The 25,794-nt window shown below is 47.4% G+C and overlaps 1 protein-coding gene and 1 pseudogene across 1 annotated transcript in view; one reads left to right on the forward strand and one right to left on the reverse strand.

Annotated features, from left to right (window-relative positions):
* Positions 1-2,095: 2,095 nt before the first annotated feature.
* The window catches only part of LOC142297004 (cytochrome P450 2K4-like), a 59,807-nt gene continuing 36,108 nt past the window's right edge, over positions 2,096-25,794 (reverse strand). The window contains exons 6-9 of the mRNA XM_075341211.1: positions 17,632-17,773; positions 17,265-17,449; positions 4,504-4,645; positions 2,096-2,280 (exon numbers count right to left, since the gene is read on the reverse strand). Of these exons, the coding sequence (XP_075197326.1) occupies positions 2,096-2,280; positions 4,504-4,645; positions 17,265-17,449; positions 17,632-17,773 (654 nt within the window). The remainder of the gene's footprint in view (positions 2,281-4,503; positions 4,646-17,264; positions 17,450-17,631; positions 17,774-25,794) is intronic.
* Positions 12,474-12,961, forward strand: LOC142297005 (cysteine-rich hydrophobic domain-containing protein 2 pseudogene; annotated as a pseudogene).

Genomic DNA, 25,794 nt, shown 5'->3' on the forward strand with positions numbered 1-25,794 from the left:
GGGTAATCAATACAGAGGAGGATAATTTTATATTACAGGGAGATTTATGTAAATTGGAGGATTGGGCTGAGAAGTGGCAATTGAAGTTTAATGTAGATAAATGTAAGGTCATGCACTTTGGTAGAGGAAATAACATTTATGATTATGTACTTAATTGTAGAACACTGGGTAAAACAGACACAGAAAAAGACTTGGGTGTATGGGTGGATGGTAAACTTCACTTTAGTGGACAGTGTCAGGCAGCTGCTGCCAGGGCTAATAAAATAATGGGATGTATTAAAAGAGGTATAAGTGTTCATGAAAAAAATATAGTTCTACCTCTGTACAAGTCACTAGTGCGACCGCACTTATATACTGTGTACAATTCTGGTCACCGATATATAAGAAGGACATAGCTGAACTGGAGAGGGTGCAGAGAAGAGCGACCAAGATTATTAGAGGAATGGGGGGGCTGCAATAACAAGACAGGTTATTAAACTTGGGGTTATTTAGTCTGGAAAAACGAAGGCTTAGGGGGGATCTAATCACAATGTATAAATATATGAGGGGACAGTACAGAGACCTTTCCAAAGATCTTTTTACACCAATTTTCCCCATTAGAACTTGTTTGCCACACTGGGGTTTTTTTGCCTTCCTCTGGATCAACATGTTAGGCTATGGGTTGAACTAGATGGACTTAGAGTCTCCCTTCAACCTTAAAAACTATGATACTATGATACTATAATATCTGATATTTTCTGACACCGTATTAGGATTTTCAAGTGTAACCTTTTTTTTACCAAATATGTTTTTAACTGTATCTTTAAAGTTAGACGTCATCAAAATTTAGCGATATGAGGATTTCTTCCAGTCTAAGCTTGAAGTATTCGAGTTACAGAAGACCCTAATGGGCCCAGGCTAAAAAGTAACAAAGATCCAGAAGAAAATCCCATGAGAAATTCACTTGGTGCCAATCATGTGTCAGTCGACTTTTTTCTTTTATGCTTATTCACCTTATAACTTATAAGAGCTGATGATTTTTCTGGTATATGAAATAATAGCATGTTTTATGTTTAGTTGGATCTCATGATTCCTAGGGTGACCCTCAGAATCATTGTTCCTAGAGATGAGCGATCACGGTCATGCTCGGGTGCCCGGTCCTCATAGCACTTGGATGCTCGGATGGGCGTGACTCGTGCTTCCAAGTATAATAGAAGTCAAAAGCGGACTCGAGCATTTTTCTGGAAGATCTCAGAGAAAAATTCTCTAGTTCCGCATTGACTTCCATTATTTTTGGATGCACGAGTCATGCCCATTTGAGCATCCAATTGCTTGTTACAAGTACCGAGCACACAAGCATGGTAGTGCCCACTCATCACTAGAAACGATCTTCCAGAAAAATGCTCATCTCACTTTGACTTCAATTATACAAGGTTGTACAAGGTCATACAAGGTTGAGTTAGACCCATCTTGTGTATTCAACCGCTTGCTACTAGCACCCAGCACCCGAACATGGTAGTGCTCGCTCATCACTAATTATTTCTGTTGGGCCCAACTACCCTAACCAGCAATGGTATTATCATTAGGAGTTCGTTAATGACTCTCTAGACTCTAGTGATGATTCGTCATTAAGACCAGATAAGAAGGGCAATTGTCTTTAAGTTTTCACATCTCAAGTTCTCATGTCGATCTTGATTTGTAGCTCCATGTAGGTTTGTCGTCTTACAAAGTTGCTAAGGCTGGATGGTAGAGTAGAAAAAAAAAGCAATCACTGGGAGCCTCTACTTGACGATATCTTCCAGTACTTGACTTAATGTAGGCGTTTGAGAAAGCATTACTGTATGTGACACTCAAATAGAATAAAAATAATAATGTTCAAACTATGGACATTAATAACCAGAAGAAACAAATTGGCCAGATATTTAGATTTTCCTAAATGTCTCAGCAGTGGAGTCTTGTAGCCACCGAGGGCAGATGGACAATGCATCATCATGAAGTGCTGTAAACAAGGAGTGATGATGAAAGAAAGATACCAGTCACGTGGCCACAAGAAGGGTCCACCTTCAACTACTTTTCTTTTCCTCAAAGATCCTCTACCCACTTTGATCCAACCTTCTTAGTCATTATGACGAAGAACAGCACATATTTTATGGCTCATGGGAGTGTTGGTGAATCCAAACACAGGCGTAATGTCTACCTCCGTGTTAGGAGGAGCCTGAATTGTAAAGGTTTGAAGCAGTCTTGTAAAGAAAAGAAACAGCTCAGTTTTAGCCAGGATCTCGCCGGTGCACCGTCTTTTACCTAGGAAAAAAATAATTAAAAGAAAATGTCAGACATGACAATTCTGGCCTTCTATTTGTATTCGAGTGAAGATGCCCAACCCTATCCCAGTTTTCCATTATCTTCCAATTTTGTAACACTTTCTGTATCAACATTAAGATTTTAAAGATCTTTGCTTCTATAGAAACATGTCATAATTACGAGATGAACCCACAGGTACACAGCTAGTTACAGTAATACGGTAGTTATGTGGTTCCCATTGAACTACAAGTAGAGATCTATAAACTGAGAGGACGTGATGTAAAAAGTAGGATAAACAATTACAAAATAAGCCTTCATAGTGTGTCCTGACATGACTGTAATTATTCCCCTATTCTCTGTCTTGGTCAGACCCCACCTGGAATACTGTGTACAGTTCTGGGCCCCTCAATTCAAGAAAGATCGATATATTGGAGCAAGTCCAGAGAAGAGCAACCAAGATGGTAGAATGTCTGCAAACCATGTCATATGAAGACCGGCTAAAGGAACTGGGAATGTTTAGTTTGCAAAAAAAGGCTGAGAGGAGACTTAATAGTAGTCTACAGATATCTGAAAGGTAGTCACAGTGCAGAGGGAACCCCCCTATTCTCATTAGCACAAGGAAGTGCAAGAAGCAATGGGATGAAACTAAAAGGAAGGAGATTCAGTTTAGACATTAGGAAAAACTTTCTGGCAGTGAGGGCAGTCAGAGAGTGGAACAGGCGACCACGGGAGGTAGTGAGGGCAGTCAGAGAGTGGAACAGGTGGGAGGCAGTGAGGGCAGTCAGAGAGTGGAACAGGCTACCATGGGAGGTAGTGAGGAATCTTCAAGTGGAAACTTGATAATCATATAGCTGGGATGATTTAAGAAAACCTGAACTTACAGGGGGTTGGAACTTATGGCCCTTGAGGTCCCTTCCAACTCTATCATTCTATGATTCTATGGTTTGTTTTTTTTCATTCCTGCAGTTTTTTTTCATTCTCAGGTGGCTCCACAGAAAACACCCAGAAATAAAGATGAATGCAAGCTGCAGGAAGAAGAAATTATGAAAATGCGCTGAGTCTTGGTAGGGGTCTATACAGGGTCTATACAGTTTAAGTTTGAAAGACACATAGTCTGTGGTCTGATGGGGTTTGTGGTTGTTTAAAGAATTTGGTCTCGGGTCTATACGAGTTTAGGTGGTCTGGTCTTGGGTTTTTCTGGTGAGTCTACAGTCATTATTTAAAAGGTGCCATCTAGGATCTGTATTAGTTTACTTCGTCGGGGTTTGTGTATATTTAGAATTAGTTTAGGGGGACTGGTGAAAGAGTCTCTATTAGTTTGGATGGTCTGGTCTAGGGTCTGTATTAGTTTAGAAAAACTGGTATAAAAGCATTTATTAGTTTGGTGGTCTGGTCTAGGCCCTGAATTAGTTTAGGAGGACTGGTGTAAGAGTTTATATTAGTTTGGATGGTCTGTCTAGGGTCTGTATGAGTTAAGTTACTATGATCTGAATTCTTGATTACACTAAAGGGTCCCTCCAAATACTGCAAATTAACATCCATCAGCCTCCGCTTGAATAAAGAGGAGATGTGTACGCTCAGTCTTCCCTCCATGTATTGTCTGTTGTTGAAATGATGAAAGCAGAGTACTCTACAGTTTCCTTCAGCAACTCGATGGACAAATAAAGGAAGGAAGTTTGAGCATGCGCACCTCCACTGGATTAAGGATGAGGGTCTTGTTCTCAAGTTCCATTCTTGGCATTGCTGGGGGTCTCACTGGTTGTAAACTTAGCAATCTGTATGTTAACCCCTATCCACAGGGGATAATTAAATAATTTGGGAATATGCTCTAAGGGTCTGGTCTGTGTTTAGAAGGTTTGGTCTTGGGTCATTAATTATAGTTACTGTGTATTAGGTAGTCTTAATTAGCTAAGGGGGTGCGGTCTAGGGTATATATTCGGCTTAATGTGTGATTAAGGTGTTCACTGCTTTTAATATAAATTAATTTGATAGGGTGCTTGTGCAATATATAAACTATTATCTTAATAGTTAAGAATTCTTCAGAATTTTGCATGCACGACTTTGCTACAGTACATCTGTACCATTTATTATATGTCATCCAGTACAGTGACCCAACCAATGGCCCCAACCACTGAATATGGAAACATGTTCCCTCCTCATTCAAGTTAAACAACCAAGTAACCTGGAATCAGATCTGTAATATCGGCCCACGCACTACAGTACCTGCAGAAAATGGCAAAAATGCTTCATTTTTCACAAAGTGTCCTTGGGAATTGAGAAAATGTTCTGGATAAAACTCATCAGGTTTCTCAAAGTATTTTTTATCCCTCAGTACGGAACCCAATAATGGAATGACATGGGTGCCCTGAAAATACAGAGAAATGAGGAGGATAAGTGGTAGGAGAGAAAATATGTTGCAGTCAGAGCCGTTGACTCCGCTGGGTGCGTCCATACACCCGGTGAGTAGAGAGGAGTAAATATATTCAAATAGAATTTAATTCTACTTGAATAATACAATAATCCACATTTGATAATTTGCAGATAGTTTAAAATTCACTTCCGCTCTGATCCAGCAAAATAAAAGCCATTGTCTGCCATTTTTCTGGACAGGGCTATCAAAAGATTAAAAAGTTAAAAAAAATCATTCTATGCACCTTACCACTCACCTTTTGGTACCAGTAATACATTTTTTCTCTGCAATCCTTGTAATATGACGGATGCTGTATAAATATATTTACTATTAAACAATTATACATCATTTACCATTGCCAGGAGTCACAATTTTTTTAACTGATATTTTTTCTTTTCTTTTACTAATGCCTTACATTCTATAATATTGATTCTATATTCTTTATGTATTATCTGATGAAGGTCCAGGCTTTGGAACCGAACCATTATCTGATTTTCTGGATTGCCAATAATTAATTTCTGTACTTAATTTCTTTTTGAGTGCCAAGTGCTTGGATTTAATTGTTTTAGTATTAACATATATCATTCATTTTAACTAATTTTAATTAAACCTTCCTTAAAGTGGGGAGAAACAAAAGGATTGGTTTAAAAAAATGAAGTGCAAATACATTATAATTACAAAAACTTACTTAAACGAGGGTCTTCGATGCTCATGTGAGAATGCAAAGGGTTTATATGTGGGAAAATCGTAAAAATAAGAGTTTCACATCTTTGTGCACCTGCGTTTTTGTTTTTTTTACCAAAAATGCAGTTTTTGCACTTAAAAATATGCAGTGGTAAATATGAACTAAATACTCTCTCTTTTTAAAGTCTTGTTTATTAAGCTATAACAGATTATAATAACAAAAACAACTCATATGTAGACATGCGGCCCCCCCAATTTTGATACCCAGCCAAGATAAAGCCAGCTGGGGGCTAGTATTCTCAGCCCGCAGCTGCGTGGATCCGGACTTTTACAGTCCGGATCCGCTCAGCTCTACTCATATGGTGTCATGTGATAAGTAGGACAAAAAACATACTGTAGGTGAGATGCAAACTTGAGCATACAATACACAGGTGGCAGTCACTTCGAGAATATAAATGAGTGATGTCAGGAAAGCAGCATAATGTATACCCTTGATTGGCATAGCTAGACAGTGAAGCAAAAATCAAATACATGTATGCTGGAAGATAGTGTCGCGGGCGGGGAGGGCGCTGCGCTCACCACGCTCGGGTCTGGCGCTGCTGCTGCTGCTCGGTAGCTCGAGCGGTGGGCCGGATCCGGGGACTCGAGCAGCGCTCCGTCCTCACCCGTGAGTGAAGGGGGAGAAGTTTGGTTTGGGGATTTGGTCCGTGACGCCACCCACGGGTTGTTGTGAGGTTGGGCACCACCGCTGCTGTTGACGGGGATCCCGGGAGCGTTGTTAGGGAGCAGCTAAGATGTTTTCCCCCCCTCCGTGGGTAGGGGGTTGGTGGTCCCGGGGCCCGGTTGAGGTGACGGGAAAGCAGGGCTGGGCAAGGTGCAGGGGGCGCTGGAACTGCGCAGCGCGGTGCCAGACGGTACGGTAGTACTCACTCGGCCACAAACGGATGCAAGTCTCTGGTAAAACAAACGGCTGGATGGACGGGTCCCGCAGCCGGCTGCTGTGGTTTCTCCCGGACGGTTGGTGGTGGCTGCCTTTCCTTGCACCTTTTGTGTGTGTTCGGTCTCGATGGCTTCCCACTGGTAACCCGCTCCCCAGCGTGTATATGGGCTGGAGGAGACCTTTTGCCCGCAGGCTCTGGCACTGGGAACTCTAGCTGTGGCGGTAGCTGTATTTCCCTTGTGCTGTTTGGACGGTTGCCTTCAATTGGGTCTTGGCTGTTTGGAAACCCCTGGGGTTCCGGTCACTAACGGATTTGACCTATTTAACGGTGACTCCAAGCCTGGTCGGGGTCCGCAGGCCCTGCCGGTTTGTGCTGGCTTCACTTCGCTCCCCGGTTTGGTACCGGCGGACCACCGCCCGTCCCCGGTCCTACGGTTCCGCGTCGATCTGCTTCTCCTGCAGACGGCCACCACCGTCTGCCAACCTTGCTCTTGGTGCCCGGGCCACGTACCTGGACATGGTCAGTTTGCTCCTCTACTACCACTGCACTCCTCTCCTGACTCCTACTCAGATCTCAACTCTCACTGCACTCTAACTCTGGCTGAGCTTAACTAACTTCCTTTCCTGCCTCCAGGACTGTGAACTCCTCAGTTGGTGGGGCCAACCGCCTGGCTCCACCCAACCTGGTGTGGACATCAGCCCCTGGAGGGAGGCAACAAGGATTTGTGTCTGACTGATGTGCCTATCTCGGGGTGGGGGGTGTTGTGTTGTAGCACCTGTGACGACCTGGCTAGTCCAGGGCGCCACATTCCCCCTTGGTAAAAATGCAGACCGTCCGCGGGCTGCCCGTCCATTACCAAACTGAAAAAGTAGAAAAACATATGGAAAACATTCAACAAAGTATTGTTACGGATCTTCCCTTAACGGGAGGCACGGTACTTTAACTTTATAAACGGTAGACATTTTTATTAATAAAAACGGTCGGCTTTCGCTCTCCCACCCAAACAACCTGGCCCTGATGCTGCCCCTAAGAAGTGGGCAGCACCCCTTGACCCCAGTCCAGATCCAGGCTGCCCAAGTGGGAACGGGTACGGTGTTTCGCACCCTACGTTCACTTCAGGGGACCCCACGTCCATGGGGGACCCCTGACCCCCTGAGGATCGCCACCGGTTACGGTAGTGGCGGGCCTGGGCCATCTCTTTCCTCCAGGCCCATCCTCCAAATCAGCCTCTCCGGAGGCGGCAACGGAAACATGCCAACATATTTACATTTCCACTAGTTTGTGGGTGCCCTGCTAGTTCTCAGGCGTGTCCATAAGTAGTTTCTTATGCACGGTAACAAAGAGTCCCTACGGGGACAACTTGCCGGCAACGACCGGGTCAATCACAATCAACAATCAGGTGACATCTTCGGTTGATTACTTTCCATTTAACAGGTTAACGGTACTGGTGGTCCCAACGGGGACAACGGTGCAACGGAGGGACCGCTGCCTTACTTTAGATCCACAACGCAGACCGGAGGAGGGGGCTGGGCCAGTTCTTGGGCCTCCTGGCCTCCTCTCAACTTGGCATCCAGGGCAAACCAGCCCCTCTCTCCACAGTGCCGCGTGTACTTGACTAAGTCACCTGGGAGCAGGTTGCGGCCCGGGTGGCCTTCTGGCAGATGAGCATTAACGTCCCGTCAGGCCACAAACACCTCGGCCTCCAGGCCCGGCTCAAAAATAAATCCATATTCCCGACTGATATCAAACCTTCTTACTTGCCCCTCATGGATCGGGCCCCGTACCCGGAAGGTGGCTCTGCGGAGGCTCTTTTTTTTTCCTGTATGGTGTGGGCTATCAGCTCAGCCCTCCGTTTTTCCCTCTCCGCAATTTCTCGGCCCAGCGGGGTCGGTTCCCTGTCCCAGTAAGGGGATGCTGCTTGCCCCTGCGTGCGGGTCGGGCCCCACGGGCCTTCCACTATACTGCCCACAACTGGCGCCCTCTGTGGAAGGTCCCGCGGTGACATGGCCTGGGGCGCTGCCTTGCAGCAACGACCCGGCGCAGCCTCAGTCGAGGCGTGGGGATGGGTACAGGGGTCCTCTCCCGCTTGACCTCCGCCTCCTCCTGCACGGGGACGGATCTCCGGAGCCGGAATGGGACTGGGCACGGTCACTTCTGGTGCCACCAGTAAGTCTTCGCAGACGGATGATGCCTTCGGGCACTTCCAGGGAAGCGGCTCGGGGCGTCTGCGGGCTTCGGCTGCAGGTTGGTCCGCTTGGGCGGACGGGCAGGGTTCCGCTACCGATAGAGCGGGTAGCGAGCCTAGTGGCGGGGCGGCAGCAGCCAACACGGGTAGCGGGGGAGGCAGCAGGGCGAGCGGGCGCAGACCAGGTCCCTCAGCCGCAGTGACCGATCCCGTAGGAACACTGGAGTGGGTCGCTTACCCGCTCTTCCAATTCTTCCTCCACCTCGCGTCTCCGTATGGCCGCCACCACGTCCGCCATGTCGGCCTCCCACTCCTCCAGGAGGAGCTGCATTTGGACCTGCAGGCGGCTGCTCAGCTGAACAGTCCGGATCTCCACCCACGCCGCGGTACCAGGCGCGGGCGCGGGGACTTCGATGTTACCGCTGCCAGTATGCACTGTCCATCCAGTATCTCCCAGGAACCAAATATGGCTGCAGGGTCCTGGCGTCCTTGCTTTTATAGCCGTGGTTTACATGCGGCCGGACGCCATCCGTCCCCCCTTGGTCTTTTTTCAGCACCTCCCTTTCAGGGGCGGAGTTTCAGATTTGGCGCCTCCACAGCTTGAGAAGACGCTCGAGCGGGAAAATCTTCGTGCCCAAGATGGCGGCTTCTGAAGTTTTTTGGCCAGATACCGCTGGCGGGACACAAGGCGCACCTCTACCAGCTGGTAGAATGGTAAGATCCTGTTCGTGACGCCAAGTTGTCGCAAGTGGGGAGGGCGCTGCGCTCACCACGCTCGGGTCCGGCGCTGCTGCTGCTGCTCGGTGGCTCGAGCGGTGGGCCGGATCCGGGGACTCGAGCAGCGCTCCTCGCCCGTGAGTGAAAGGGGAGAAGTTTGGTTTGGGGATTTGGTCCGTGATGCCACCCATGGGTTGTGGTGAGGTTGGGCACCACCGCTGCTGTTGACGGGGATCCCGGGAGCGTTGTTAGAGAGCAAGCTGAGATGTTTTCCCCCCTCCGTGGGTAGGGGGTTGGTGGTCCCGGGGTCCGGTTGAGGTGAAGGGGAAGAAGGGCTGGGCAAGGTGCAGGGGGCACTGGAACTGCGCAACGGGGTGCCGGACGGCACGGTAGTAATCACTCAGCCACAAACGGATGCAAGTCTCTGGTAAAACAAACGGCTGGATGGACGGGTCCCGCAGCCGGCTGCTGTGGTTTCTCCCAGACGGTTGGTGGTGGCTGCCTTTCCCTGCACCATTTTTGTGTGTTCGGTCCCGATGGCTTCCCACCAGTAACCCGCTCCCCAGCGTGTATATATGGGTTGGAGGAGCCCTTTTGCCCGCAGGCTCTGGCCCTGGGAACTCTAGCTGTGACGGTAGCTGTATTTCCCTTGTGCTGTATGGACGGTTGCCTTCAATCGGGTCTTGGCTGTTTGGAAACCCCCTGGGGTTCCGGTCACTAACGGATTTGACCTATTTAACGGCAACTCCAAGCCTGGTCGGGGTCCGCAGGCCCTGCCGGTTTGTGCTGGCTTTACTTCGTTCCCCGGTTCGGTACCAGCGGGCCACCGCCCGTCCCCGGTGCTACGGTTCTGCGTCCATCTGCCTCTCCTGCAGACGGCCACCACCATCTGTCAACCTTGCTCTTGGTGCCCGGGCCACGTACCCGGACACGGTCAGTTTGCTCCTCTACTACCACTTCACTCCTCTCCTGACTCCTACTCAGATCTCAACTCTCACTGCACTCTAGCTCTGCCCGAGCTTAACTAACTTCCTTTCCCGCCTCCAGGACTGTGAACTCAGTGGGTGGGGCCAACTGCCTGGCTCCACCCCACCTGGTGTGGACATAAGCCCCTAGAGGGAGGCAACAAGGATTTGTGTCTGACTGATGTGCCTATCTCGGGGTGGGGGGTGTTGTGTTGTAGTACCTGTGACGACCTGGCTAGTCCAGGGTGCCACAATAGCAGAGGAAATATTGATTCAGTTATGAGGTGGCAATTTAAGGGACAGAGAAGACAAAGGAAAGTGTAGGGGAGAGTAGGGAGGGAGTGGGATGGGGAGAGAGAATTTGGCTCAGTCAGCGTAAAAGAAAAGAAAATTGTTAAGGTAATTCTATAGGGATACAACTGGCTCTAGATATGTCACAGAGTCTACCAGTCAAAGGGGGTTAGCATCGACTGCAGAGATTTCAGCCAAGTATTCTGTGGATTTTATGTAAGCCACCAAGGGTCCCAGATCTTCTAGAAGGATCCAAGGTTATGGTGTGCAAAAGAGGCTAGGTCCTCAGTATGATACAAAAGGTTGATTTTACTTAGCAATTGTTTCTTAGGGTACTTTCACACTTGCGTTATTTTCCTTCCGTTACAATCCGCCCTTTTGGGAAACAGCGGAATCCGTTAACGGATTCCGCTGTTTCCCATAGACTTGTATGGTTGACGGATTGTACCAAAAGGAGCTGCGTTGCTTCCGCTGGGCGACGCTCCGTTGCTTCCGCCCAGCGGGAGGAACGCAGCATGTAACGTTATTTTGAGCAGCGGAATCCTCTGGATTTCACTGCGCATGCTCTTTTTTTTTTTTTTTTTTTTTTTTTTTTTTAAATCAAACTTTATTTTGGCTCGCGGTGGCCGAACGTTCAGCTGAGCGCCCGGCCGTCGGCAAGCGACAGCGCTCAGCTGAATGACCGGCCACCAGCATGCCCGGCCGCCGGCAAGTCACAGCGCTCAGCTGAGCGCCCGCCCGCCGGCATGCCCGGGCGCCGGCAAGTGACAGCGATCAGCTGATCACCCGGCGGCCGGCTGTAGGGAGCGATCAGCTGATCACCCGGCGGCCGGGAGCGATCAGCTGATCACCCGGCAGCCGGCTGCAGGGAGCGATCAGCTGATCACCCGGCGGCCGGCTGCAGGGAGCGATCAGCTGATCACCCGGCGGCCGGCTGCAGGGAGCGATCAGCTGATCACCCGGCGGCCGGGAGCGATCAGCTGATCACCCGGCAGCCGGCTGCAGGGAGCGATCAGCTGATCACCCGGCGGCCGGCTGCAGGGAGCGATCAGCTGATCACCCGGCGGCCGGCTGCAGGGAGCGATCAGCTGATCACCCGGCGGCCGGCTGCAGGGAGCGATCAGCTGATCACCCGGCGGCCGGCTGCAGGGAGCGATCAGCTGATCACCCGGCGGCCGGGAGCGATCAGCTGATCACCCGGCGGCCGGGAGCGATCAGCTGATCACCCGGCAGCCGGCTGCAGGGAGCGATCAGCTGATCACCCGGCAGCCGGGAGCGATCAGCTGATCACCCGGCGGGCGGGAGCGATCAGCTGATCACCCGGCGGCCGGCTACTGGGAGCAATCAGCTGATCACCCAGCGGCCGGCTGCAGGGAACGATCAGCTGATCGTTCACTATAGTCTGCCGCTGGTAAAACCGGGAAAAAAAAAAAAAAAAAATCAAAACGAATTGCGTTGTTTTGCAGCATCCGTTGCATCCGTTGTGTCACTATATGCAACACATCCGTTGCATCCGTTACACAACGCAATGCAACGGATACCGTTCAACGCAAGTGTGAAAGTAGCCTTAGACGGCATAAAAGGGGTGAGCCAATGAGTAGGGATCAGACGTTTAACAGCCAGCTTAGACAGACATTTATTCATTGACGAAATAGAGAAGTTGAGTAAGGCCACTTCTGGGGTAAGTTGAACTTTAGAGCGTGAAAGGCTTGAAATGAGTTTTGAAACATTGCACCAAATAAAGTGGAATGCACTAAATACTCATCATGGAAACTTTGCCTGATCTAGTTTACAAGTTGCATACTATTAATTTAAAAATACCCTGACAATGGAGAATATTTTTCAAAGAAAGAACATTGCAGATTTGGTAATTTTTGCAAGCACTTCACAATTTTACCTCTGGACGCAGTGGCAGGGTATGGAGGCCTAAGCTTCCCGGTAACATTCCTAGGGGATGAGGTAAAAAAAAAGCTGTGGTGCCCTCCACTTGACTATGGAGAATGGCAGATTTTGATAAGATTTATGAAGAGGAAAAAGAAGATAAGGAGCGAGTGCTACTGAAATACCCCTCCCGGATCCTGTGGTTGTGCGCGAATGTGGGCACAACACAATGTCTGGGTTTAGCAACAAGTCTGAGGCAAAATTCCCATCATCTGTAACTGGAAAAGTAGCACTGGAGGAATTGAAATCTAGTATTAACTGAATCAATCGTTGCCTTAAAAAAATCCTTCCAAGAAATGTTAAATGGCTGCTATGTGGGCATCTGTTTTGCTGCTGCACACTGGTATGTAGTATGAGGCCAGTAATATGTCTCAAAACAACATGAAGATCAATTGAAAAATTATTGGACTGGGAAAATAATAGATTATATCTCAAGCTATGCTTGCACTGCAGACTGAGTAAAAGGAAATGTGAAACCAATAAAATGTTGGAATATGTCATCGTCATAGCATTTTTGCCAAAGACACCAATTTTACACCCAGATTAGCAGATTCTTTTTTTTCCCTCATTTTTTTTCTTTCCCTTATTTAGTGCTTGTCCTCGTTCGACAAGGATTTCTTCGCCTTAACTTGTAGTTATGATGGTGCCTTGCTTGTTTGTTTTTTTTGTTTTTTTTCCCCAATGGTGACATAGCAAAGGTTCCACTGAATCTTGTGGTTTGTTCCTCATTACTGATGGGTGACGACTAAAATGCTTGGGTGCTCGGTTCTCAAGCCAAGCAGGTCAGATGGTCTGAAAGGGCTTAACTCGAGTAATGAGCATAATGGAAGTCAATGATTAGGCTCTCAGCCCACATACAGCCATATACATAGCATTTCCCGGGAAGGGAGGGAAGTTTTTTACATTTTTTTTGCACACTAAATACAAAAACGTTAACTGTAAGTGGTTCTCATTGGGGTGCCTGCACACATCATACAGTGAACTGAGCCTGTGCTTTGTGTTCATTGTTTCATGGATGACACATTTGAGCACCCATGAGACTAGGCCAAGTAAAAGAGCACCCTGAAGCTCAATCCAGTATTGGGCATGCTTGGACAATTGAAGAAAAGCTGAACTATTCCTATTCCTTCCTCATTGAGCATGGTTGCCCAAGTTTATGCCTCTTTAGCAAAAACACTACTTCACTCAGTTTTTCATTTCAGTGCGTTAGAGCTTCACCTAAAAAGAAAAAGCCTCAGTGACCATCATCTCACATAATATATAGACTTCATTACTTGAAGATATTTTATAGTTTTTGTATTATTTGTTTAAATGTAGGTTTCAGAGTGTTAATGTTGGTGGTTTTTTTTCCCGATACCCTTAAGACACTTTTCAACTCCTACTTCCCATGTTACACTTTTGGGAATCTATATTTCACCGAAATGTCTGCTCATGATGATTCTGTCTGCTTACTCAGATGAGGATACCCTGAAAAAAAATTGTAGCTGATCCGTTCTTGACTGATCTACGATGTGGAAAATGTGAGTGAGCCATATTGCTGGACCTCAGGAGCACCACGCGGTTCTGATAGTGTCGCACTCTTATCTAAGAGGAGTTGTCCAGGGGTTTTAAATCTAGATGGCATTAGATGTGATAAAATAACAAAACCTTCATTTACATGGTAAATCCACCAATTCAAGTTCAGTTGTCCTGCCGACCTTTAACCGTCCTGCAGTGCTGATGATATCCTTGCCACATGTAACCACTGTAGACTCTCACTAGTTTCTGCAGTATGGGGTACCATGGTTGGCCCGTAACCAATCAAATCAGTGATTGTCAGTTGCGGTCACTTGCAGGAAATTGGAACATTTTCACTGCAGGACATGCATGAGCGTTTTCTTAGGCAGAACAAGATATTTTGTTGTTTTATCACGTCTCCTATAATAATCTAGACATTTTTATTAAATTCTTGGACAAATCCTTAAATTTTAGGAAACTTTTCCACTTACTGTTTTGATTGCCTGTACAAAGAATCTTGAAATGGACTCTGTTAGCAGACATTCAATGTTTAGGCCACACGTGTTAAGGTGCACATTGCACCTTTGATTTGGGTGAGAAGTTAAGTACTGGTTTTCTAAGTATCACAATCTTCCTCTTCCTACATGGACAGCTCAGGACAGGAGCCAACAGCGAGAGGCTGAAGACATATGGGTTGGAAAGTGTACGAAGTTAATCAGTCAAACCGGGCGTTTGGTGAGTGCCTGTGCTTGGTTTGAGCACTTATTTTCTGTGGACAGATTCTCTTTAATTACCTTTCATTATCATCCTGCATCACCCAGTAGTTGGCTGTGTCTCACATACATTGTTTTTTTAATTACATGTTATCCTTTTGGTTTACAATGTTTTGGAAGCACCAAGAAAATCCAGGAAAATAGTATACTGTATTACACGTCCCCCCCCCCAAAACTTGGGGTAAAAGGGAGGTGCGTCTTACAATGCGGGCAGTGGTGGTGGAGCGGGGTCATAGGAGGCAGGGTCGGCGATACGGAGGGTGTAACTGCAGTGTCATGGCGGCAGCGGGCGCCTGATCTGATTGCGGGATCTATTGAATCGCCCGCGGATGACATGATTAACTTCAAGCAAATGGCTGCGCAGGCGGCTCATGCGCATACTGACGTGTTTGACTTCAAGAAAATTGCCATGGTAATTTTCTTAAAGTCCGTCTCGTCAACCGCGCGTGATTTAATGGAGCCAGCAGTCAGATGAAGTGCCCACCACTGCAGCGACACCCCGTCCTGTGACCCTCCGGCGTCACTCCACTGCAGTGACACCCCCGCAGCATGCCAGCAGATCAATAGCGCCTGCCACCGCAACACCTCTGAGGCCGCAGTATCACTGACCCTCCATCCACTGACCATCCTGAGATGCAACACCACCCCGTCCTCTGAGCCCACAGAATCGCTGACCCTGCCTCCTGTGACCTTCGTGAGCCACTCCACCACCGCCACCCCTTCCCCTGGTTAGCATTAGGATTAAGACAAAATAGGATTATAAAATGGACCCTCATTATAACATTAAAAAATGTTTTTTCTTATTTTCCTCCTCTAAATTTGGGGTACGTCTTATAATCCAGTGAGTCTTATAAACTGAAAAATAAGGTACCTCTTTTTTTCTAACGTAATAATATTACATAATCTCTTTTAAAAAAAAATGTGGCATCTCATAAGAGCTCATGCAAATATCCGTAAAAATTGCTTTATGCATAAATAGCACATGGATACTCCATACGGCCTCATATACATATGAACCTGCTGAGTGTGGGTCAAGAGAATAGCAGCCAGGCCGTACATGGAGCGATTTTCATGGATTTCTGCATGAGCCCTAAAACTTTGTGTTGGCACCCATGCAGCACATTAATGCTGAAGATGTATCCAATTCCAATATTAATTTTTTGTAACTTTTGCTAAAGTGGTTTTCGTATTTTAAAAAAAATTGCACCAAACTTGCATATATAAGAAACACAGCTAATATTTATCTCCCGAGCTTAGCTACTTCTTTGGTCTTTGTATATTGGCTGCAGTGGTGACTTCACATCTCATTGCACATCAACACTATCAGTCACTGAGCTCAGGATCTTGTGTGATCTACATTTTATCTCTGGAGAAACCTGGTGTCAATCATTCAATTTCCCTTCAGCTCCCCAACAGCTGAAATTAGGAATTGCACTGCTCATGTTAAAATTATTATATTGGCTCCACCAAGTGAGAAAAAGTATTTGTAGATGCTTCTGTGGCACCTCAGTGGCCTTGGGAGCCACAGTGGCGTTGTTCTCATCACTGGGAGCAATACCATGCTTGGAAACAGTGGGGAAATCTCTGCCAGGTGCACTAACATGCAACACCACTTCCTTCTCCAGACCAGCAGGGGGAGCTCATAACATGCATTGAAGGGAGCCTCTCTGGACATACCGACTTGGAGGAGGGATTAGGGAGCAACAGGAAGCCAGACTTCAGAACAGGAGTACAAAGCAAAGAGAATGGTCGCTGTCTGAGAGCTGCTGCCCAGCTCTAGAGGACCGAGCGCATCGAGTGGGACACCGGCGTTCCAGGCTATTGGGTACTAACGGTCCAGTAGTAACGCCAGAGGGCAGAAGAGTTCACCTCCTCTGGCCCACCTAAAATCCGGAGGTGAAGTGGCAAGAAAGACCCCAGAGTCACTGCTACAGAGTGCGCTCCAGCACTGGCTCACGCTATCCATCAGACGGAAGACTTAACACACTTAGAGAGAGGGATGCTGTGCAACATCAGGCCACAATGACCTACAACTGCACATACAAGGAGGCTTATAACCACTGGACAGAGAGAAATCCCCCTGCTGCTTCCAGGCTGACCAGGCCACCAACTCCTGGACTTCACCTGATACCAGTAAAAGGTAAAAGGAGATTTCAACCTGTGTCGTCCAGTTCTTGCCGTCGCCCTGAGCCGTGCACCCCCAACATATCACTCTGTTCCACTGTCGTCCTATCCCTGGGGCCTAACTTCACCTGCGGGAAGCAAATCTACCATAGCTGCAGAGACATCCGCCCCAGAAGACAGCGACAGCAGCGGCGGCTGTTACCTGGCCGCATACCGCAGGTGGCATCACAATCATCTAAAGAATTTCCTTCCCTTCCAGTATGCATCAGGCAACGCAACCGGGCCAAGCCACCTCGTGATGACGCAGAGGATCTGCACCCCTGGCCCGGTAATGCAGAGGATCTGCATCCCCGGCCCGGTAAAGAGTAGGTTAAAACAACGCTACACTTCTCTATAGGGAAAGTTTTCAAAAATAGATATCTTTATTAATTTACAAATTTTAAACATTTTTCTTACTTTTGGAAGGAAGTAGCCCCTGACCTTCACGCCTTGAGTTGTAGCGTGTGGTGCAATTGCCGGTATAATATTTCCAAACCGCTGAATCTCATGTATGACGGCGTCCGTGTAGGGCATTTGCTTGCGATCTTCTATCTGGGGCTGGCGTTGTCCAATTATTTGATCAATTTCTCTTTGGACATTTTCTTAAAACAATAAGAATAGATCTCATATGCTACATATTAATACAATTGTTAATGATAAGATAGTCTATTTTACAAAAAATATGAAGTCATAGGTCAAAGATTCATGTGAGAGCTTATTGAATAGCAATTTACAAAATCAAGGACTTTTATAGTACATTGGTGAGTGCTTAAATGTTACTTACTTTGGATGTCTGGATATTTCATCATTAGCAAGAGGGCCCATCTTAATACTGTAGTTGTTGTTTCCAGCCCAGAAACAATCAGATTGGACACAAGCGTGATTAAATTGTCATTGTGAAAGTACCGGCGTGATTCAGGATTTTTCTGTGACATTGACAAAGATATAAGTGAGTGAAGGCTATGTATATATTATACAGTGCATTGTAAATAACATTTTGGCGACTTTTAACCCCTACCTCTAACTTCACTTTAGCCCTTCATGGAAATACCCTAACCCTCCTGCTAATGCTACTAATTTTCCCTAGAAAACTCACGAGTTTACATAAATCCAATGTCCTTTTAGCCCATTAGTCTTGAAATATCTGCGACAGGTGACAGAACTCAATATACCAAGATTTTAGAAACATAGCCCCAAAATATGGCATCTGATAGATCATGGCACAATTTGTTTTCTGTTGAACTCCAACGGTAAAAAAAAAATCTGTAAAATTAGATGCATATGAATGAACCACTCATGGAGAAACATAGAAGTCTAAGAATGATGTTTTCATGATGTGACTGCAGGATAGCAAGGGACAGGGGGCTCCTATACTGTCCCTCACCCTAGGAGACCCTAGGCTTTCCCTGAACGGCAGATTACCCCTGAAGGTGGAGATGCTGAAGTCCCTTGCCTTACTATTTTCCTCACAATATCTAATCTGTTACCCAACCCCCGATGGAAAGAAGGGGCAGGAGAGTGATTGAAACACAGATTAAGACAGACAGGGGTATCACGCTGCACTAGAAGAAGCTGAAGTTACAAACAATGTAACTTCTAAATGCAGTTGGCAGGTAAACCACCAGAGGGCAATAGAGTAGTCAGAATACCGAGTCAGCAGCAAGAGATCTTGTCAATAGCACAGGGATAGACAAATCGTGGTCAGGTGATAGCTGACAGTCAGAAGCCGAGAAGTCACAGATACAGCCGAAGGGAGAGACTGAGGTCGGGGTCAGGAATGTGGATACAGGTCAGATCCTGGGAAGTCCAAGGATAAACAAGAGAGGAGGACAAACAGGTCAGGACTGGGATAAGACAGACTGGAAAGGATACACAGTAGACAGGAGCGGGTAGTCAGGGGACCGCAACAGATGGATGAACAGAGGAGAGTATGGGTGAGAACCAGGTAGCAGGGAAGCAGGACTGATCGGGTAACTCCCCAGAGCCAGTAATATACGCTGCAGAGCATAAACTATCACTGGCACTGAACCGGAGGTGCAGCACCAGGATATAGTGTTCCCTTCCCATTGCTAAAACAAAAATCGGCAACATGGCAGGCAGCCACAACGTTGTTGCATTTGAGTGAAGCAAATCACAAAAAAATTTAGTTTTAGCAATCTTGATACTCTCATTTCTCTTTTTTTATGTCTTTCTATCTTATATCTGTCTAATTTTTCTCTCTCAAATCACTCTCATATCTCTCTATAGGCAGTCTCGGTCTTGCAAACATTACGTATATATCATAGTTATGAATATCAGATGTTAAAAAAATAAATAATAAAAAATACCTCACCATTGACCTCTCCAGCCACCCATCTGTCATTTTCTGTGGAAGTCCACGCCTATTGTGAAAAAGCCAGCTATGTGGCATTCCCCTTGACGGAAAGAAAAGGACTGGAGAGAGTGCCTGCAATGGTGAGTATTGGTTGTAAAAATAATTAACTTAATACTCCACCGGCCACCCCACTGCTCAACGTCCATTCCTCTTCTTTCCATCATCATGTGCCTCATCTCCAAAACTACCATCCACATCCTTATATACACAGTAACCTCTGAGTCTAAGTGGTACTTTGCACACTACGACATCACTAGCCGATTGTAGTGATGCCGAGCACGATAGTCCCCGCCCCCGTCGCAGCTGCGATATCTTGTGATAGCTGCCGTAGTGAAAATTATCGCTATGGCAGCTTCACATGCACTTACCTGCCCTGCGAAGTCGCTCTGGCCGGCGAACCGCCTGCTTCCTAAGGGGGCGGGTCGTGCGGCGTCACAGCGATGTCACACTGCAGGCGGCCAATAGAAGCAGGGGGGCGGAGATGAGCGGGACGTAAACATCCCGTCCACCTCCTTTACATCCTGCTCATCTCCGCCCCTCCGCTCCTATTGGCCGCCTGCCGTGTGACGTCGCATTGACTCCGCACGACCCGCCCCCTTAATAAGGAGGCGGTTCGCCGGCCAGAGCGACGTCACACGGCAGGTGAGTGCATGTGAAGCTGCCGTAGCGATAATATTCGCTATGGCAGCTATCACAATGATATCGCAGCTGCGACAGGGGTGGGGACTATCGCGCTCGGCATCGCAGCATCGGCTTGCGATGTCGTAGTGTGCAAAGTACCCTTAAGGGGCAGAACAAATTGAGGTGTCATTGATGGAATTTAAACTTTGTAATGTAAAAGATCACAACAGCAGTGGAGGACTGTATGGAGCACCAACTCAAACGATGGCATCACTGTCAGAGGGAACATCATCCTGCTATTACTTAATTGAGTGATATGTCATAGTCGTAAAGCCTCCCGCTTCCTACCCACCACGTACAAGAGTCAAATTGAACTAAAAGAGAAGGCTGAGAGGAGATTTAATAGCGGTCTACAAATATCTGAAAGGTAGTCACAGTGCAGAGGGAACCACCCTATTCTCATTAGCACAAGGAAGTACAAGAAGCAATTAGATGAAACTAAAAAAAAGGAGATTCAGATTAGACATTAGGAAAAACTTTCTGGCAGTGAGGGCAGTCAGAGAGAGGAACAGGCGACCACGGGAGGTAGTGAGGGCAGTCAGGGAGTGGAACAGGCTACCACGGGAAGTAGTGAGGACAGTCAGGGAGTGGAACAGGCTACTGCGAGAGGTAGTGAGTTTTCCATCAATGGAAATCTTCAAGCAGAAACTGGATAAACATATAGCTGGGATGATTTAGGAAAGCCTGCACTCGCAAGGGGTTGGACCCGATGGCCCTTGAGGTCCCTTGCAACACTACATTTTATGATTATATGATTCTAGCAAAACAAGTGCCCAAATAAGACCTGCACATTTAAATGTCTGTTTCATAGTATCATAGTATCATAGTTTTTAAGGTTGAAGGGAGACTCTAAGTCCATCTAGTTCAACCCGTAGCCTAACATGTTGATCCAGAGGAAGGCAAAAAAACCCCAATGTGGCAAACAAGTTCCAATGGGGAAAAAATTTCCTTCCTGACTCCACATCCGGCAATCAGACTAGTTCCCTGGATCAATACCCTGTCATAAAATCTAATATACATAACTGATAATATTAAATTTTTCAAGAAAGGCATCCAGGCTCTGCTTAAATGTTAGTAGTGAATCACTCATTACAACATCATGCGGCAGAGAGTTCCATAGTCTCACTGCTCGTACAGTAAAGAATCCTCGTCTGTGATTATGATTAAACCTTCTTTCCTCAAGACGTAGCGGATGCCCCCGTGTTCCAGTCGCAGGCCTAGGTGTAAAAAGATCTTTGGAAAGGTCTCTGTACTGTCCCCTCATATATTTATACATTGTGATTAGATCCCCCCTAAGCCTTCATTTTTCCAAACTAAATAACCCCAAGTGTAATAACCTGTCTTGGTATTGCAGCCCACCCATTCCTCTAATAATCTTGGTGGCTCTTCTCTGCACCCTCTCCAGTTCAGCTATGTCCTTCTTATATATCGGTGACCAGAATTGTACACAGTATTCTAAGTGCGGTCGCACTAGTGACTTGTACAGAGGTAGAACTATATTTTTTTCATGAACACTTATACCTCTTTTAATACATCCCATTATTTTATTGGCCCTGGCAGCAGCTGCCTGACACTGTCCACTAAAGTGAAGTTTACCATCCACCCATACACCCAAGTCTTTTTCTGTGTCTGTTTTACCCAGTGTTCTACAATTAAGTACATAATCATAAATGTTATTTCCTCTACCCAAGTGCATGACCTTACATTTATCTACATTAAACTTCAATTGCCACTTCTCAGCCCAATCCTCCAATTTACATAAATCTCCATGTAATATAAAATTATCCTCCTCCGTATTGATTACCCTGCAGAGTTTAGTATCATCTGCAAATATTGAAATTCTACTCCGCATGCCCCCAACAAGGTAATTTATAAATATGTTGAAAAGAAGCGGGCCCAATACTGACCCCTGTGGTACCCCACTATGAACTGAGACCCAGTCCGAGTACGTACCATTAATAACCACCCTTTGTTTCCTATCACTGAGCCAGTTTTTAACCCAGTTACACATATTTTCCCCTATCCCCATTATTCTCATTTTATGTACCAACCTTTTGTGTGGCACCGTATCAAAAGCTTTTGAAAAGTCCATAAACACAACATCCACTGCATTTCCCTGGTCCAGGCTTGAACTTACCTCTTCATAGAAGCTGATCAAATTAGTTTGACAGGATCGATCCCTCATAAACCCATGTTGATACTCTGTCATAAGGTTATTTTTCTTGAGATACTCCAGTATAGCATCTTTCAAGAAACGCTCAAGGATTTTACCAACCGGAGAGGTTAAACTTACCGGCCTATAATTTCCCGGCTCAGTTTTTGTCCCCTTCTTAAACAAAATCTTCCCAAATATGATGCAAAAAGAAATGCTAGGTAGGTTTATAGCGAGGATGACGATCGATCCTTCAATTGGATGACATCTTGGTGTGGCATGTGCAAATATAAAATTTGACTACTAAAGCAACTGTGAAAAACAAAATCTTTAGCTGATATACTGTAGTTCAGATGCTAACACATTTTCTATTTTTCTGCCTATATCAATTCAATCTCAGTATTATATCTAAACTACTACTCTCATCTTCTTCAGTTCTGCAGTTGTACAATGCAAATTCTATAGAGTATTTGTCCATTGTTTGAGGGGATTCTCTCCCTATATTTATTGTTGTGAGCTTTGACATCCCTCACTATAAAAAAAAACCCTAAAGTGGCTGCTGCCTTCCCTGCCTTGGCTTTTATACTATTTAATAGCACATCTTGAATTACTGTTCTATATCATGAGATGCAACAGTTGTATGGCATTTTTGGGATGTAGCCAAGCCTTAGGTCTTGCAAGCCTTTCATGGCTGATGGAATTTTCTTCAATGTATTAAAAGGCAGAAGCTTGTTTTTTTTAATTCCCACATATTAAATAGCAAATTGTTTGAAGTTTATGAGACATCTGCACTGCCCCGGGGCTCGGACGGCTGCCGAGTCGCTCGGATCCGTGCTCGTTGGTTGGTGGCTCGAGCTCCTCACGGACATCACTCACATCGCTCTGAAAGGGGGTTGGCGCTACACATAGGGACTTCGGTGGGGAGGTCCACGGCCGGAGCCGCGGTTGTTTGTTGGGGATTTGAGTTTGTGACGCCATCCATGGATTGTGGTGAATGGATGGATACCACCGCTGCCGTTGACTAGGCTCCCGGGGACGGTGTTGCGCAGCTTGGTGTTGACCCCTCCGTGGGTAGGGGGATGATGGTCCTGGGGGCCCGAGGGAGGTGCTGAGGCGGGGGAATGGATGCGTGCTGGGGTGTCGGTGCGGTGCGGTGCACAGCCCGAAGACACTGTTGTACTCACTATTACAAACACGCTGGAGTCTCTGGTAAACCAAACAAGATGCTGAACAGTGCCCGCAGCCGGCTGCAGTTTTCCCCCTTAAGAGGTTGGTGGTTTCTGTCTTTCTCCTGCACCTCGCTTATGTAGAAACTGTCGACTCCTATGTCTGAGCAACGGTAGTCCACTCCCCGGCTTGGTATGTGCCAGGAGAGCCCTTTTTGCCCGCAGACACTGGCCCCTCGGGTCTCTATGCCTGGGCGGTGGCGTTACCCTAATAGTTGCGCTGTTTTCTTCAGTCGGGTCCTAGGTGGGATAGGTCCTATAGTCCAGTCCTCAATCAATTGATTTGACTCAGCCCGGTTGTTTCTGGGCCTCGTACTGGGTCTCAGTACCCCTCCTGGTGCTCCGGTTTCTAATCGGTTCCCCGGTTCGGTACCGGCGGGCCACCGCCCGTCCCCGGTCCCTACGGTTCCACCGGCTGTAATCCCAGCTCATGCAGGCGGCCACCACCGTCTGCCTCCTTGCCAGAGGTGACTTCGCTCCAACCCAGACACCTGGTGTAGACTATGGCAGACCTAGACACAGGTCTGCCCTTGAACTTTGCTCCACTCCACTCCACTGTCAAAGCTCAACTCGACTACTCCTCTCTGCTACCCACGGGGAGCTGAACACTGTTTTTCCCGCCTCAGGGCCTGTGAACTCATCAGTGGGCGGAGCCAACCACCTGGCTCCGCCCCCCTGGTGTGAAAATCAAACCCGGAGGGTGACAAGGGTTTTGTAGTTTGGCTGCTGTCACCTTACTAAGGGTGTGTGTGTGTGTGTGTGACCACCTGTGACAACCTGGCTAGTCCAGGGCGTCACATTCCCCCTTAGTTTAATGCAGACCGTCCGCGGGCTGCCCGTCCACCATCGGTTTATTTTTGTTGCTTTAACTGTAAAAGAGTAAAACAGGTTACAAGTATAATAAACTTTTGTACAAACTTCAAGCATATTTTTGAATCTCCCCATACGGGAGGCATATTCTTAAACGTTGCAATAATCAAACATTTTTATTAATGCGGGAACGGGACTGGGTCCTTCAGTCACCCACCCAAACAAACCTAGCCTTGATGCTGCCCCTAAGAAACGGGCAGCACCCCTTTTCCCCAGTCCAGGAACAGGCCCAGGTTTTGTTTTACGGAACGGGGACAGGGTTTCACACCTGTCTCTCAGAGGCCCCACGTCCAGGGGACCCCAGATCCGGAGGATCGCCCCTGTTGCATTGGTGACGGGGCCTCGGCCATCACCTTCCTCTAGGCCCATCCTCCAGTCTGCCTCTCCGGAGGTCGTGAATCGCTCATTCAGCTATTTACACAATCAACATATTGCACCCCTAGATGGCAGTCTTTCTGTACCTAAGCGGGGGCCTACCTAGGTTGGGGCGTGTGGACCTCCTGGACCCAGTGTTGTCAGGGGGAGGCAGCGGGATAGAGGGGACAACCGGTCCCTCTTCCCGTATGTCAGGTATAGCTGGTAGAGACCTACGGGGGCGTGGTATAGGTGCATCCCATGGCGCTCGTTCAGGTAGCTCGCTGGCGGGCGTCTCCTTCTCTATTTCTTCCACGGGTTGTGGGAACATTATCACGGGAACAATTACCGCGCCATTCTGCATAGGCCAGTCTGCTGGGAATTCACCCATCACGGTATGAATCGCCTCTTTCTTCTGCTCCCCGCTCGGCACGGGAACCGGAGCCTCATCTACCAGTCTCAAGGGATCCAGGCATCTCTTCAGGTGGTCCCTGGAAACAGTAGGCGTGGTCTTCCCCTGGTCGCGACTGATCAAATAGGTCTTCTCGTTTTCCCATTCAGTAGGCAGTATAACGTATGGGGTCCTTTCCCATTGGTCGTCGAGCTTATGCGTCCTTCTCTTGCGTTTCAGCACCACATCCCTGGGTTCAAAGGGGGTAGCCGGGGCCCACTTGTTGAAGCACTGCTCCTGTTTTTCTCGGCTCTGACGCAGATTCCTCTCCACATACTCCTGGATCCGTCGGTGTTGCGCTTGTCGCTTGGTATCCCAGTTGATGGTAGAGGGAAGAGCTTCGGGTGCCTCTATGCTCATTTCTAGGTCCACTGGCAGTCGTCCCGGTCGAGCTCGCATCAGGTATGCGGGGGTACACTTGGTGGAACTGCAAGGGATGTTGTTGTACATGTCCACCAAATCAGGCAGCTTCTCCGGCCACAGGTTCCTTTCCTCCAACGGTAGTGTCTTGAGGAGGTTCAGGACCAGGTGGTTCATTTTCTCGCACATTCCATTAGTTTTGGCATGTTACGACATGGTCCGAATCTTCTTGCACCCGTACAAGTGGCAGAACTCCTGGAACACCTCTGCTTCAAAGGCCGAGCCCTGGTCCGCGAGCACCCTTTCCGGGTAGCCATGCGGTCAGCAAAAGTAGGCCTGGATGGCTCTAGCTGCAGTACGGCCCGTCAAATCTTTAACGGGGACAACCACCATGAACCTTGAGTAGTGGTCCACAATGGTCAGGGCATAGGTATACCCGCTTCAGCTGGGCGTGAGATTGACATGGTCCAGGGTGACCA

This window comes from Anomaloglossus baeobatrachus, chromosome 3, assembly GCF_048569485.1.
Source record: "Anomaloglossus baeobatrachus isolate aAnoBae1 chromosome 3, aAnoBae1.hap1, whole genome shotgun sequence".
Classification (NCBI taxonomy): domain Eukaryota; kingdom Metazoa; phylum Chordata; class Amphibia; order Anura; family Aromobatidae; genus Anomaloglossus; species Anomaloglossus baeobatrachus.